The following is a 17518-nucleotide window of genomic DNA, read 5'->3' as shown; positions in this document are numbered from 1 at the left end:
GAGACCACAACCTTCAAAGTACCGAAAATCTGGAGATACTTTTCTATGGGGACTAAATAAAGACGACAAATTTAACGTGGAAGAAAAGATGAAATACCAAATTTCGGGCATTTCGGTTGAATATTAAGACTTAAACTTTGTAAATACCAAAAATCGGAAGGTTCCGTTCTATGGATGCTATGTAAAGACGTGGACCTATGCCAACAAATTTCAGGTGGCAAGCTTTATACCCCCAACGAAAACTACATACCAAATTTCAGCCATTTCGTTGGGATATGGAGGCCACAACCTTCAAAATACCGAAAATGCGGAGATACCGTTCAATGGGGGCTATATGACAACATGGACCAATACCGTCGAATTTTGGCGGAAAGTTTTATATTCCCAACGAAGACTAAATGCCAAATTTCAGGCATTTTGGTGGGATATTGAGGCCATAACCTTCAAAATATTGAAAATCTGTAGGTACGGTTCTATGGGGGCTATATGACGACATGGACCTATACTGACAAATTTCAGGTAGAAAGTTTTATACCCCCAAAAAAAAAAACATTGTTCCACAACATCCCATACGGGACAAGGGAGACTTCTCTCATATCAGTGAGTGCACCCCGATTCATATTTAGCTCAATGATATGGGACCTACTGTTTATCGCCGAGTCCGAACGGCGTGTCCTAAGACACCACTTATAGAGAAGTTTTTCACGGCTGAAATACTCAGGAAATGTCGCCAACATTACTGAGGGGTATTTTGCCACCGTAGAAAAATGCTTGGTGTTGCCTGGCCGGGGAATCGAACCACCGACCTTCTGCGTGCAAGGCGGGCGTGCATACCATTGCACCACGGTGGCACCCAACGAAGACTAAAATTGGGAGGTAACGTTCTATTGGGGCTATATGAAGACATGGAGCTATACCGACGAATTTCAGCGAGAAAGTTTTATATATCCAACCAAGACTAAATGCCAAATGCCTAAAACCTTCAAAATACCGAAAATCGGGAGGAACGGTTCTATGGGGGGTAATATCAAAACTTGGACCGATATAGTCCATTTTCAGTACCATACATCCTATGAGTAATATAAACTTCTATATCAAATTATAAAGCTCTATCTTAAAAATTGCGGCCTCTACATTTATTTCAACAGACATACGGACGGACGGCCGGACGGGCAGATAACTAAGAATTTTATACTGATCAAGAATATATATACTTTATAGGGTCTCCGACGAATATTTCGACTTGCCCATGAAAAATATTATATCGCTGTAAACAGAGCGACAAGGAGTACTTTTGGTGAAATTTTCAAAACAATTCTTCAACAGCTCTTAAACTTCACTTAAGCGAACATTTTGAATTTTTGCGAGGGAGGTACATGAAGGTGTTTTCAAGAAGAAATATTACGATTTGCAAAGTTTCGCACAAATCGGATACTCATTTCGAATTTTAGAGCTTTCGGATAATTAATTATGTCAGAAAACATGGAATTGCCCACGAAATGAGAACCACAAGGACTACCTTGGGTAAAAATCGCAAATTGATATTCGAACAGCCCTTAAGAACCAAAGCGACAGCTAACACAACATCAAACCTATGCTGCTACTAAAACAACATTTACAGAACATTTGTTCTATAAGCCGAACTAAGACAAAAATTCCATTCCTCTCTATTTGTTGCTTTACTTTCCAATTTCGAATATCGTTTTATTCTATCACGTGTTCCGCTTGTTTATTCCATTAAAGTTTTGGCCTTCGAGTTCTCCATGCCATGGGCCATGCGGGCCATATTTATACGCCTTTTTTTAGTGGGTTCACCATTCCTCATACGTATGACATGGCCTAGCCAACATAATTGTTGTCACTCGATGTCTTTAAATACGCTGATGTCATTGGTGGTGCTGCCGATACAGCTCGTGATGCATACGACACCAATATTCCCCGTCAACGTAAATTGGTCGTTGATATTTCAAAGCAATTTTCTCTCAAACTCACCAAGCATTGCCTTATCTGTTCGCGGAAGTTCTCAGGCTTCCATACCATACATTAACACGGGTAGTTTCAGTTTATTTTTGTATGACAAGATGCGGCTTTGTTATTAAACCGGTTACTCTTCTTATGTTGAGTACCTTGCCGAGTTAGACGAAGTCTTTAACTACTTCAGAATTACTGGTACAGACTTCCACAATTAGTCAGAGTTCTATGGCGGATTTGCGCCTCAATACCATCAACATAGTTTTGTTGCCGTTTACCACCAGACTCACTTTAGCAGATTCTCTTTCGATCTCCTTAAAGATATCAGTTACTGATCGACTCATGATGCCAATGTTGTCAACATAGGCTATTATAAATATGGCTATTGGTGTAAATTGAGCCATTTAATTTAACGACCGCATCTCGTATAACCTTTTCCAGCAGAACGTTGAACGTTTCCTTGTCTGAAAACTCTTTTTATGCTAAACTAGACTATTTTAACTGAGGACCGGTATCAGATTCATCTTTCAAAGACGAATGAGCTTTGTGGGGATACCAAACTTAGACATGGCTTGGAAAACCTTCGAACATAAGGGGCTGTCGAAGGCTGATCGATCTGTATCTCTTTTTCATTTGCCGCTGTGTATGGTGTATGTATATGGTCAATGGTGGATTTGCTAGGTTTAAAGTAGCATTGGTATGGCCCAATTATTTCGTTGACCATAGGCTTTAGTAGTTCGCACTATATCCCTGACACCAGGGACGTAGCCAGAAATACATATCGAAACCATTAAGGGGACCATGTATCTCTTTTTCAGGATTTGCCGCTGTGTAAATATATGGTCAATGGTGGATTTGCTAGGTTTAAAGTAGCATTGGTATGGCCCAATTTAGTCGTTCGCACTATATCCCTGACACCAACAACATATCCAGAAATACATATCGAAACCATTACGGGGACCCCAATGGAAAAAAATTGAAATGCTAAGAATTACCATGACCGGCCGCCCCCTGGCTACGTAGTTGCCTGTCACTATCTTGTAAGCAGACTTATGGTCCTATAGCAATGGTGCACAAGGAGAGAATGCTATTTTGGGATTTTGTATGGGAAAGAGAGTTGTAGTTAACTTTTTCGTAAAGACGCGTGCATGGCTGTCCTATAGTTAGAGCACACATTCTCATCCCCTTTCCTGTGGACGGGACACAGGATGCTCTGGTTTCAATCGTCGGATCCGCGTTCTTCTTCCTAGCTGATGTGCATACACCTTATCAGCGTGTCGACACCGGTTTTGAACAGCTCGACTGTTAAGCCATCCAGCTGCCTTATTATTCCTCAGCCGGTTTATTGCTGCCTTTATCTCATCTTGGCGGGGCAGTATACATCAATATCATCTTCTGGGATTGTATCTGCGGTACCTTCATTGTATTCTTTATTGGAAAAATGTTCCATCCATATCCTGGGCACTATATCTGTATCTGTTACCAAATTCCATAGATCGTCTCTACAGGAGGATGTGCCTGTACCAAAGTCATCAGTTTGATGTTTCACTCATTGGTAGAATTTTCGGACTTCATTCTGGCTCCTGTACATCTCGATTTTTTCACACTCTCGCTTTTTCATTTCTCTCCCTTTTTCCTACGGAAAAAGCGTCTCCCCTCTCTACTTTTTTACCCGATACCTATCTCGTGCACTACGCCTTGCTTCTGCTTGTAGAGTAGCCCTATACGCCGCATTTTTCTCTTCGGTAGCAGCACGACACTCCTGGTCATACCATGGATTTCTTGTTGAAGGCCTCTGGTATCCATATTTATGGATTTTGCGGTTGTTTGCATGGTGTGGGCAATGCTTCTCTACTGTGCTAATATGTTATCGGGACGAGGAGTGCTTTCATTAGGCTATTTGACCAGTTGAATGGATTAAGATGTGGCTATCTGTTGAATTGCAGCTTGCAGATGTCCAACTTTCATGTTGTATCTGTTGCTACTTTATTTGTTATGTTTAATCGGGTGCGTACCTGTGCTACAACAAGATGGGTGGGTGATCCAAGTTGTTGTTAGCTCCTCGGAACGATCTTACATCCAACCCGCTCAAGGAATGTCTTCCATCTATCAGAGTGTGATCAATTTGATTTCTTGTTTTTTGGTCTGAAGAAAGCCAGATGCCTATATAAATTTCTAGGTGCTTAAATCTGGTACTGTTCACTACCATGTTCCTTGCAGCTGCGAAGTCAATCAGCCTCATTCCAATGTCAGACGTTTCCCTGTTGAGAAAGAATTTTCCGACAGTTGGGCCAAAGATTTTCACCTTTCCAAACTTTAGCTTTGAATTCGCCGAGAATAATTTTAATGACATGGGCAGGACAACGAACGGTGGGCCAAAGATTTTCTCCTTTCCAAACTTTAGTTTTGAATTCGCCGAGAATAATTTTAATGACATGGGCAGGACAACGAACGGTGGTATGTTTCTTCTAAGCGCTCGTAAATATGTATATCTTTGGTATGTTATTTCTTGTCTTGAGTGGGAGCATGAGCGCAAATAAAGCTGATGTTGAAGAAACGTAAACTGACCCTTCTCTATGAAGAGCGCGAACATTCCAAGTGCATATTCGCAGGTCATGATGCTTAAAGTAGGTCATGGTCCTTGAAACGTGCGGTTTGTGTTTCTTTTTCTTTGTTTTTTTCATAGTACGGTGCTTTTTGGATGGTAAACCGCCGCTCGTGTTAGCTCACTATTTTTAACGGGTGTTAAAGGCAGCTCCCCAGAGGTCAGTTGAGATAAAAGAGGGACCACGAATAAATCCTGGGCTTTGCCATGTTGAAATCGGTTAGGAGCCGTTGCTTGATATCTTTCATATCCTACGTCACCCGCTTTAACAGGTTACAGAAGGGAAATCGGCCTTTTGACACTCTTGCTGACCTTCAATACCATTGATATTCCATTAGGGCCTAACGCCTTGCATGTTTTGCTTTTTTAATGTCTATAATGCCAGTAGGAGTTATGGCCGCTCCAAAACATAGGACATAAGTTCCAAAAATGCTGGGCGTCATCACACTTGATTTGACAGATATGTCGATTGGGAGTCACGGCACCCAATTTTTAGAAAATGTTTGTATATTTTACTCACAAAAGGTTAAATTTTGTCTATTAGGCACACGTAGTGTCGAGATATATTTTCGACTACTTCAGCTGTGCAGTATATTTACTGAGATTTCCATAATTTCCAGCATCCGGAGCCCTAAGCTGTGCTTCTGAAGTTTGGAGATATATTTCTGTTTATTATCGCCACTTCAAGAAGTGCCCACTGTGCATCCGGTAGCAATATTTCAAATTCTATGAAAATTGGACTTAAGACGTTTGCTTAGATTCCACAAAATATTTTCCTATTTATTAAAGCCACTCTACGATCTGCCTATTTCCCATTGGGTATATTTTTCTATTCAAGCTCGTCACTTACATATGTATATGTTTCTTATGAGTAAGGGAATACAACCATTCTCTTGGTCATGGTAACATCAAAAACTTTAACTATTTTATTTTTTCACTTCTTTCCAGATCGGCTGTCGTTCAACATACTTTAGCATTACCGAACCAATTGTCAAACAAATTGAACAACAATTTAAGGATGGTGCTTTGGATAATATTACCGGTGAGAAATTCGGCTGGTGGATTATTTGGCGTAAGCATTACAAAAATCAGGCACCAGTACGAAATCGCCGTCAAATTGAAGGTTCCGGTCTTAATGAAGAAGAGGATGATGATGACTATGAATATGACGATGAGTAAGCTAAAGTGACTTTTTTGTATACCTGAAAGACGCTAATGATACTTAACATTTACATTACAGTGAGGATACTGGATTCAATGCCGTGGATAGTTCTCCTTCCACCACAGCCACAAGTCAAAATAACTACAACAACAATAATGATAATAATGAAGATGATGCTGATAATGAGGTATGTAATAGCAAATTAAGTTTAAGTAATTTTTCTATAATTGGTTGTTACAATTATGATTTATTATTTTATTGATTCCTTTTAAAGTAAAAATTTGAAAAAAGTTATTTCAAAAAAAGAAAAACAAATTAATTCAAAAATCTAAATGTTATTGATTTAAATATTGCCATATATTTACATACATACGTACATATATTTTGTATTAATAACATTTAATGATGAATTTGATTGAATTGGTTTTGAATTCCTCCAATATCATTATTATCTTCTATTTAAATATCTATATTAAGATTTCAGTTTTGTTTTTCTCTCCAAACTAAAACAAATTGCACTTTGTATATTTCTATTTTTGTGTTATTAACAATTTTTTTCGTTTAACATATTTTTTCCTGAAAAAAAAACAAAAATAAAAATCCTGCAATTCACAAAAAGGTATTTCAAAAGACAATAACTTTGTAAATGTTGAAAATATTCTACACCATTATTAGATATATGATGTCAATATTTGCATTTAGATCTCAATCCATACATATTTGGAAACGGCTTTGGAACATTAGAGGATGTCCTATGGTATCGAATTTTTAATAAGAATTAGTGCACAACAACCGATGTTGGGTTTAAAATACTGGCGCTCTTGGGATTGGTCTCCGAGTAAGGAATTCACTCTTCATCGCTGCATTGTTTTATATTCATATTCACACCACAATATGCAGAGGTCATTAAGTATTTAATGACGTTCCTGGGTTGGGTATGTTTGTCCAAAAAACTGTGACTGCTGTCCCTAACACCCAAGCAGCTACGGCATTGGTAATTTCTTGCGGAAATTAAGAAGCTAAATTTTAGCTGTCCATGTCGTGATCACTGTATGCGGCATTTGAAATAACTGCACGAAGTTGGCTAATATAGGCGCTTAAACCCTAATCAATGATGGAATCTGCCGTCATGATTGTAAAACCAGCGGCCGTCTGGTGAGCTTGGCATTTCAGAAAGATATATGTTAAACAGTTCCGGAAATATCACCGAAAATTGGGAACTCCCTGATACACACTACGGGTCTTTGACTTCTTAATTCTGAAGTATGCACAGTATAGTTGATTATCCAACGGCTTTCCCACGCCTTCGAAAACTGTACATGGCTGATTATATCCAGGGTCTTCGATATCTCAAGAATCATCACGACTGTTAGGTCGCATTGTCTGTTCTGGTTCACTTCTCGACTGATGTGGATGTTGGACAACAGGGAAATTGGCCCTTATCATAAGTGCCACCATGGTGCAATGGAATGCACGCCCGCAGAAGGTCGTGGGTTCGATTCCCCGGCCAGGCAATATCAAAAATGTTTCAACGGTGGAAAAATAACCCTCAGTAATGTTGGCGACATTTTCTGAATATTTCAGCCTTGAAGCCTTGACTAAATATGAATCGGGATGTACTCATTGATATGAGAGAAGTCTCCCTTGTCCCGTATGGTATGTTGTGAAACAATGAAGAGCAATAGTGCCTGAAGAATTTGGGAATTTATCCAAGCAACGGCCCCGATCAGCAATGACAAGTCAAAGTCTAGGACTTCTCCTATCTTCTCTTTTAACTCAAACGGACATTGAACCCTTAACGGTGTCAGCTGGGGAACTACCTTTAACAGCCGTTAGTGAGAATGATAAAAACTTGGATTTGGGCGTCGGACACAGTAGAAGATACTACTTGCTATAAACTATCTAAGTATCAGTGCCACCTGAGTAAGGTTACAGAAGCGAAATCGCCCTGCACCATTCGCCTATGACGCAATTTTTGCATGGCCTCGGGAATATTAAGATTCCGTGAGGGTTTGGAATTACCTTATCAGAACCGTTGCTTGGTTGATCTTCCGCTGATGTCAGCTAGGAAATTACCTTGAACACACGTTAGTGTCCCAATATTTGACGCGTGTTCACCCATTGAAACGATAAAAATCTTGGGTTTAAGACTCGGACTGATAACTCACACTTCTAATTGAATTCGGCCTGTACGATTCGCCTCAGCTGCTGGTATCCTTGTGTGGCTTCAGTACCATTGAGACATTGGGATGACATCTGAAATATGACTCATTGTAAATTGTGGTGTTACCTTCTAGGCTGGGAGGCGTCTTATACGCCGTAGCCCTCCTCCTCCACTTCGACCTTTCAGTCCGGGTTGCTCTATGTAGTCTTTCTATCATCAGTCTTATCCAGTTTCGAGACTATCTTAACCATTTTACCAAAGTCGGTTCAATCCTTCACTTATCGTGTTGGTATTGGTGCTAGTCCATTGTCTTGGGTCTTCAGGGTTAATAAGTGTTCAGATCCTCGGTGATTGGTAAATTTTCTGAGCCGTTGCCAACCATCTTCTTGATAATTCACATGCTTTAATGACGACGAATTCTCTGAACCCTTTTCCAATCTGATTTGTCATTATTTAGAAAAGAACGATGGTCAGAGGTTGAGAAGACGATCACAGGAAGTTGGTCTGTGCTAAGGAAATGACGAGTACATAGGGAGTGGCTGAAGTTGTGATGATGTCAAAGAAAGTTTCCTCATCTAGCAGAGGATCTGAAGCCATGACAATCAGCTCTCCCATGGCTGAAAAAAGTGTGTCAGTCAGAAGATTTGAGTACGATTAATGGAAACCATGGTTCACAAAAGTGTGAAGTGGTAATGGAGGAGTATATGGTGATCTCCTGGAATTGCGATAATTTCAAGGAAAGCTCTCTCAGCTACCCGAGGATCTGAACTCGATGCCAATCAGCTTCCCAATGGTTCAGAAAAGTAGGACAGTTAGCCAGGAGAAATGACAGAATGATGTGTCCTTATTTATCAGACCGTGGGTGCAACTATGGTGATACCAGATGAGCTGTGGCAATCGTATCTTGTTCTCATACAAGCGTGCACAGTGCAAAATGTTAAGCTATCAATTTACTCGGCCTGCGCTGTATTCCTTCGATCATTGCCCTAATGGAAAGCCGAAGCTCATGATGAGTACAGATCTTCTGCAGATAGGAGACCCTTCAAAAGGCGTTTTCTACAAAGAGTAGCCCCTTAAAAGGGTTTTTTACTGATGGAAGCCCCTTAAAGAGGTATCCTATAGAAAGATACATATATGCCCCCTCACCCAAGGAGTCTTCTATAAATTAAAGCCCACCTTCAAATGTGTTTTCTTTAGAATGAAGTATCTTCAGGAACCGTCTGTAGTTAGTAGCCCCTTTAAGAGGCACCCTTTGTAGATAGTATTATGAACATAAAATCTTCAAAGTGGTCTTGTATAAATATAAGTACCTAATTTTAAGGGGTAGATCCCCTTCAAAGTGTTCTCTTGGAATCCTTAAATCTGTCTTTTACATGTAGATGCTCCTTCAAATTGGTATTCTATAGTTAGAAGCCAAAGGGGTCCTCTACAGATAACAAGTCCTACCAGAGGGTTTTTCCCTTTAGAGGTATTTTACAGATAAAATCCCTGAAAGGGCTGTGCTACAGATGGAAGCCGCTTCGACGACAATTTCCATTGCTAGAAGCCACTTAAAAGGTAGACACAAGTCCTTTTAAATATATATCTACAGATAGAAACCTTCTAAAGGAGTTAAAACCGCTACAAAGGGATCTTCAGTAGATAGAAGCTTCTTAAACGGGGCAGCTTTGGGTATAAGCCCCTTCAACGACGTCTTTAATATATATAAAAGTGGGATTAAAGGGGTCTTGTGTAGTAGGACCCCTTTTAAAGTGTAGATGGAAGTCCCTTCAAAGGTGTTTTCTACACATATAAGCCACCTAAAGGGGTTTGGTTTAATAGAAGCCCCTTCAAAGAGGTATTCTGTACATAGAAGGCCCTTCAAAGTGGACTTCTGCACGTAGAAGCCCCTTCAAAGGGTTCTTCTGTAGATAGATAGATACAAAGTGGTCTTCTATAGCCAAATAGGATGTACTTCTATGGGACCTCTTGCAGAGTGAAGCTTTTTAAAATGAGTCTTCTATACAAAGAAGCCCCTTCAGGCGGTCTTCTGTAGATGGAAGAACCTTTAAAGGGCTCTTCAGTTTATAGAATCCCCATCAAAGAAGTCTTCTACAGATAGAAGCCTCTTTAGAAAGGATCTCCAATACAGATAAACCCCATAAAGAGGTCTGGTCTTAACATTAGGGTATCTTGCTGGCCGCGTAATGTTGATGGTTTAATAGGTGAGGCTATTATGTCTTCGCGTCACTTCCCCAATGAATTCCTCGTTTTGACCTTATAATGGTGTAGAATATCTAATAATCGGCCTGTCGATTCAATCCCCCCAACACCTGTTCCTCCTTTTACCACTGTTGAAATACCATTTTTGTGAAATTGCAATCCACCACCATTAATAATGATGATGATGATGTTGATGATAATGATGACTGATAATAATTGTCTATTAATACCAAATGTTGTTTCATTCTTGGTCTCTTTCTCTTTTTTCGTCTTATTCTTCTAATTGTTTTGTTCTTTCATTTAACTTTTCCAACAAACGAAAACAAAAAAAAAAACTAATTCTACAATACGATGTAAATTGTAAAAACAACTTGTCTAACAAAAAATCTACAAACTAAATTTTGGTTTATATTTATTTGTATAACACTTTAACATACATGTATACACATATAACACTTATACACATGTCATAATTTGCACCAATATTTTTAATTATTCTTTCAAAAACCAACCAACCCACCACACAACATTATTTTTTATTGAAAACACCAAACATCCATCACTGGGTCTGAACTACCTACCTATCACTGCAACATCAATTATGCCACACAAACTCACCACTCATGCAACCAACCATCACACACAACCATGTAATTTTGTCTTTCTCTTTCGATTTGTCTCTTGTAATTGTTGTGACCAAACGAAAAACAAAATTTCAAAAAAAAAATAAAAATTTCGTAAATTAAGCCGGAATTAACTTCGAATACCTTGGAAGTGGCTGGAACCTCCAATCGTGATGATATTACGGCTTTAAAACAAACCGACTCCGAACCAACGGATAGTGTTAAAGATACGAAAAAACTCACCATCGATGATGAGGAGATTGATGAAAGTGTTTCGAAATTAGAATCGGTTATAACAAAAACCATTGAGAATACCAAACATATTGAAGATATACCCGAAATTGTGGTAGAACAACCGGAAGATGTTCTACTCAAGGAGGTTTTGCAACAACCCGAAACAGAAAAATCCGAAAATATTCAAATGAATAGTATTTTTGAAACTCCCAGGGAAGATAATAATGACTTTAATGTTGCAGAAGTTATGGGTTCCCTATCACCCCAGACATCTACTGGCAAAGATGTTAACCAAGAAGAAAGTGATGGTGGTGTATTGACAACATCTTTGCCCTCCACCAACCATCATCATAAACAACCCACCTCAAGCATAATCACCACCAATAATCATGACAATCATCATGCTGAAGATAATTCAGCAGCTGCCACCAACAATCATCGCCACCATCATCAGCAGCAGCAACCTAAAAATGCTGCTGCTGACCATCACAATCATCATAATCATGTGGGTGGTGATGGCCATGAACTCACCTCGACCTCATCTTTAACCACCACACTATTGACACCACCGCCACCCGTTATTCTAATCGATTCAACAACCCAGACAATCACAATAGCCTCCAATGATATTCCACCGGGTATTGATTCAGCTTCTTCTTCCGCATCGGTCTCCTCATCATCATCATCATCGGCTACAACAACCACCAGCACAACAACGACCCCTGCAGTAACATCTGTGCACAACAACAACGTATTCGTAAAACAGCCAAATAAGGTAAAGTGTGTCTTGTTTTGTACTGTACCCACCAAAAAAAGACAGAAACGTAACCAACAACCAACCACTTCAAATACCAAAAAAAAAAAAAAAAAAAAAAACATTGTTCGAAAGAAATTTTCGAAATTTTTGCTGTTTTGTTTTTCTTGTATTCTTTAATACTATGTTTCCTACTATTCTTTTGGCTTCGAAAAAAATACCAATGTTATTGTTAATTTTTCTTCATGTTTCGTTAACTTGTGTTGTCATTTCCTTAAAAAAGCAGATATAGACTGGAGGGCTTAATGTAAAAACACGTCCATATTTATATTAGGCAATATTCCTTGCGGAAATTGCCAGTTTGAAAGAAAGAGAGAGAGGTGAGGCATATGGTAACCTTTGCCTCTCAACACCCTCTTTCATCGACAAACTGATAATTGCCGCAAGGAAAATTGCCTAATGTAAATATGGACCAAAGTTAAAATCTATATATTCTAAAGTGCCGTACACATTGTCAGTTCTGACTGTCGATTTTTCGCAATTATCAATTACTGTTCAATCTCAAAATATTTTTTTGGTTGCCTGATGAATGACAAAAATGAACGGCCACACTAGCAAGCAACCGATTATTTGAGCTCAACTGTCATTCAAAACTGACAACAAGGCAAACAGGATACCACCCCCCATTGCCTGTAATACTGTCCTCATTAGTTTATTGTGTAGATGATTACTCAAACTAAAATGTTCTTACATTAAGCCCTTCCAATTTTGATTTTGTTTTAGAATTTGCCATGTTTTGGGTTTATCACTATGCTAAATAACCACTGACAACTATTGTTGACTGACTTCTTTGTCTACAGTACCTTTCTGGGTTCAACGTAGATACATTTTAATATTGGACCCTCTGACAAATTGCTACTACACCAGGCCAATACTACCTCCACCTACCATACATATTATGCCTTACAATTTGTTTCTTCTTTTGTGATTTTTTTATCTCTTTGTTGTGAATAGTTTCCGTTTTTTTACATATTGTTCTACATTTGTTTCGTTCTCCTTTTTCATGTGTGTGTGTCTCTTACGTTGTAATTAAAATTCAAAGGAATTTCCCTTTTTTTAATATTCTTTCTAAATGTTTTTGTATTTCCTTTTTTTAATACTACATCTCTAAATTTAATATTTCTTAATGTGTGTGAGAGTGTACGTTTATACATTGTATTTGTAAACGAAAAACACACGAATTTTAGAGAAAATGTTAAAGAAAAATGCTGTATAACAGTTAACAACTTGTGCGTTGAAGTGTATAACAATTTTATAAGTCATAATTTCAGTTGAAATGTTCAAAAAAATATTTTTTGTATAAAAGTTTATAACAGTATAAGAGTTTATGACAGTATAACAGTTATAGTAGTATAACAGTTATAACCATTTATGACAGTATAAGGTAAAATCATTCAAATATTCTTGTATTCCAGTTAATTTGACAGTATAACATTTTTATTGCTGACAGTTTTAGTGTACATAGTATTATATAACACATTCATAATCGTATAACAGATACGATTTGTCTTTAGAAGATAACACTGGTCAACACGATTTTTTTTCATTCGATTACTTTGCCGTTTATAAAACAAATTGGTTAGTGATTTTCAAATCCGGAAGCAGTTTTTCGCCTTCAGCTCTTGTTTTTGACATATAGCTAGGGGCCCTATTTTACGATTTTTACCCAGATTTTCGAAATCTTTGAACATCTGTTTGTAAAAGAAATGTTGTGTGCTCGATCCAAACAGTTTTTGCTATACTAATCGTAAATATACTTTGGAACATATAAAAGTCCCATATCAGACTTTGTAAAAAAGGGGTATCTCATATTGTATGTTAAAATGAAAATAAAGAAGTCAAATTGGACGTAACTTCAGAGATTTTAGTGAGCTTCTTGAAAATTCAATGATAAATGCTAGTTCTGAATGCTAGAATACTTCCTAAAGTATTATTCTATAAAAGAAGATTTCCCAAATGGGTCTTCTGTAGAAATAACTCTTCCTGCAGAGACCTTCTATAAATAGAACACCTCTTCCAAAGGGGCTTCAATAGGTAAAAAATATCACCTTTGGATACTCGTACAAGACATCCCAAAAAGGTCACTTATAAAGAAAATACTTCGTTAGGGAAATTTCTATAGATTCAAGACCTACTAAAGGGTCTTCTATAGATATAAGGTTCATAAATAGGTCTTCCAATGATATACTACATCCTAAATGGGTATTATGTGAATACAGGACCTGCTAAAGAGGTTTGCTGTGCATACAAGTCCTCCTAAGAATGTATATATCTCCTACACATAATATTTCTGCATATAGAAGGTTTTCTATAGAAACAAGTAAAAAAGTATCAGTCTGCTTGGCCGACAGAGATATACCCTCAGCTCGTACCAACAGAAAAAAGTAACACACAATACTTCTGACGTCTGTATAAGACGATGTGCAACGTTTGGACCAAATCGGTTTCTCCCTTCGAGAGTTATCTTACGTACTACCGTACTACAGGTTGTTACAAAAAGAAGCAAAACGATTCGAGAGCAGGACTTGAACTGCACTTTTCCCAAATGCTGTGAGGGATGGACTCGAAAGAGTGGACCTATATAGTCCATATTCAAACCGGATCTATGTATGTGCCATAGAAATATTACGATATGAAAAGTATGGACCAAATCGGTTGCCGCCTTCAAGAGTTATCGTGCGTACCATTTTACCGAAAAGTTTTGAACTCTTGTGGGAGAGCTACCTGAAGCAGTGGACCGAAATGGCCTGTCTTCGAACTTAAACTATGTTTGGACAAAATATTATGAACGTCAAATTTTGGACCGAATCGGCTGATCCGTTCGAGTGCTCCAACCACTACACATGGTGCCATAGAGGTTTTTCAAACCTTTCGGCCTATTTTCTCGGGGAGTATGGACTTGTCCCTGATAAAACTTGTACCGTCGTAATGGGGCCAGCGAATACAAGTTGTTGCAACAAAAATCAAAGCGATTCGAGAGCAGGTCCTAAACTTAACATCTCCGAAATTTTGTGTGGGAGGTACCCGAAGCAGTCGATCGATATAGTCCATATTGGCACCTCATTTATGTACTATAGATATATTACGATATGAAAAGTATGGACCAAATAAGTTACTCCCTTCCAGGGTTATCGTGCGCACAACTTTTACAAAAATTTTCGAACTTTTATGGGGGAAGTAAAGAAGACCTGGTGGTATTTTATAAGAAAATTTGTGGGCTTCTATAAAGGCACCTGGCGGTCTTGTATAAAAATATCTGGTGGTGTTATATGGAAAGACCAGGTGGTCTTTGTAAGAAGTCCCGGTGATCTTCTATAAGAAGTCCTGGTGGTCTTCTATAAGAAGACCTGGTGGTCTTCTATAAGAAGACCTGGTGGTCTTCTATAAGAAGACCTGGTGGTCTTCTATAAGAAGACCTGGTGGTCTTCTATAAGAAGACCTGGTGGTCTTCTATAAGAAGACCTGGTGGTCTTCTATAAGAAGACCTGGTGGTCTTCTATAAGAAGACCTGGTGGTCTTCTATAAGAAGATCTGGTGGTCTTCTATAAGGAGGCCAGGTGGTCTTCTATAAGAAGGCCAGTTGGTCTTCCATAAGAAGGCCAGTTGGTCTTCTATAAGAAGGCCAGCTGGTCTTCTATAAGAAGGCCAGTTGGTCTTCTATAAGAAGTCCAGTTGGTCTTCTATAAGAAGTCCAGTTGGTCTTCTATAATAAGTCCTGGTGGTCTTCCATAAGAAGACCTGGAGGTCTTCTATTAGAAGACCCGGTGGACTTCTATAAGAAGGCGTGTTGGTCTTCTATAAGAAGATCTGGTGGTCTTCTATAAAGAGGCCAGGTGGTCTTCTATAAGGAGGCCAGGTGGTCTTCTATAAGAAGACCTAGTGTCTTCAATAAGATGACTTGGTGGTCTTCTATAAGTAGACCTGGAAGTCGTATATAAGAAGACCTGGTGGTCTTCTATAAAAAGATCTGGTGGTTTTCTGTAAGAAGATCTGGTGGTCTTCTATAAGAACACCTAGTGGCCTTCTACAAGAAGCCCTTCTGGTCTTCTATAAGACCTGGTGGTCTTCTATAAAAATACCAGATAGTCTTCTGTAAGAAGACCTGACTGTGTTCTATAAGAAGAACTGGTGGTCTTCTATAAGAAGACCTTCTGGTCTTCTATAAGAAGACCTTCTAGTCTTCTATAAGAGGACCTAGCGGTCTTCTGTGAATGGACCTTGTGGTCCTCTATGCGAATGCCTAGTGGTATTCTATGGAAAGGCCTGCTGTATGGCTAATAAGAAACCCTCTTCATCTTCTGCTGGTCTTCCATCAGAAGAACTTGATGTTTTCTGCAAGAAAACCTGGTGGTCTTCTACAGGAAACTCTGGTGGTCTTCTACAAGAAGAGCCTGTGTTCTCCTATAAGAATACCTTGTGGTGCTCTATAAGAAGACTTTGTTGTCTTCTATAAGAATACCTTATGATCTTTTATAAAAAGATCTTGTGATCTTCCATAAGAAGACCTGGTGGGCTTCTATAAGAATACCTGGTGGTCTTCCATAAGAAGACTTTGTGATCTTTTATAAGATCTTGTAATTTTTTTTATAAAAGAAGACCTGGTATAATAAGGCCTGGTGGTATCCTATAAGGAGGACCTTTTGGTCGTCTATAAAAATACCAGGTTGTCTTCTGTATAAAGACCTAGAAGTCTTCTGTGAATGGACCTACTGGTCCTCTATGGAAGGCCTGGTGGTCTTTTATGGAAAGGTCTACTGAATACCTAATAAGAAGACTTCCTCATCTTATGCTCATCTTCTATAAAAAGGCTTTGTGATCTTCTACAAAATGTCCTGGTGGTCTTCTACAAGAAGCTCTGGAGGTCTTCTGGGGAAAGACTTGGAGGTCTTCTAAGGGATGACCTGGAAGTCTTCTAAGGAAAGGTCTGGAGGTCTTCTATGGATATACGTGGAGGTCTTCCGTAATTAGACCTAGAGACCTGTAGTGCGATTCTGTATCTAGTTAACGACAGAATAACTGGCAATAACTGGAAATTTTTATTTGCTTATAACTTCGGTAATTAACGAATATTTTCGGTAAGTTACGGACCAAAATAAAGTAGTCGCTAACCCCCAACGATACCGCACGTGCTGTCAACTTTTATTTCTCCTTTTCATTCATAAATTTGCGTTTTAATTTTAGCGATTTTTGTTGGTAACGGCAAAGAATAGTTACATTATCGCACTACTGGTGTCTCCTTTTAGAACTGGTTTCCAGACCATTAGTGGGATTCTGTAACTCATTTTTGCTGTTATCGATAATTGTCGGTAAAATTAAAATGCTTATAATTTCGATAATTACCGAAAATTTTCGGTAAGTTAACGATGAATAAAAAGTAGTCGCTAGCCTCTACCGACACAAACAGTGATGCCAACTTTTCTTTATGTTTTTACATAATTTTACGATTTAATTTTACCGATTTTTGTCGCTAACAGCAAAAATGAGTTACAGAATCCCACTACAGGTGGTCTTCTGGCCTGTGGTTCTCTCTTTACTGTACTATGTACACATATAATATCTTTCCGGCCAAAATTTACTGCATTTTGGGCTAGTAAAAGGGTCATTTTAAATAACTGTAAGAAGGCACGAATCACGCGGCTGTGCCAGGCAGTCATAATATTCATTGTAGCACAGTGTCTCCCATCGGTATAGATAGAGTACAAATTCGATACAAATTGTTAGTTTGAGGTTTTTTTTAATGGCT

At 38.6% G+C, this 17518-nt stretch overlaps 1 protein-coding gene across 16 annotated transcripts in view; it reads left to right on the top strand.

The window, feature by feature from the left end:
- The window catches only part of Dg (Dystroglycan), a 512976-nt gene that overhangs the window by 476299 nt on the left and 19159 nt on the right, over positions 1-17518 (top strand). For 10 of the 16 annotated variants that reach the window (XM_073955149.1, XM_073955152.1, XM_073955151.1 and 7 more), the window contains 2 exons: positions 5525-5751; positions 5817-5925. In XM_073955149.1, the coding sequence (XP_073811250.1) occupies positions 5525-5751; positions 5817-5925 (336 nt within the window). Of the gene's footprint in view, positions 1-5524; positions 5752-5816; positions 5926-10851; positions 11737-17518 lie in introns of all 16 variants that reach the window. The other 6 variants (XM_073955142.1, XM_073955139.1, XM_073955141.1 and 3 more) reach the window with 1 other exon arrangement.

This window comes from Musca autumnalis, unplaced genomic scaffold (assembly GCF_047663935.1).
Source record: "Musca autumnalis isolate F117 unplaced genomic scaffold, ASM4766393v1 scaffold_5, whole genome shotgun sequence".
NCBI classification, from domain to species: domain Eukaryota; kingdom Metazoa; phylum Arthropoda; class Insecta; order Diptera; family Muscidae; genus Musca; species Musca autumnalis.
The sequence above is the reverse complement of the archived record's forward strand: the minus strand, read 5'-3'. Positions and strand labels throughout refer to the sequence as shown.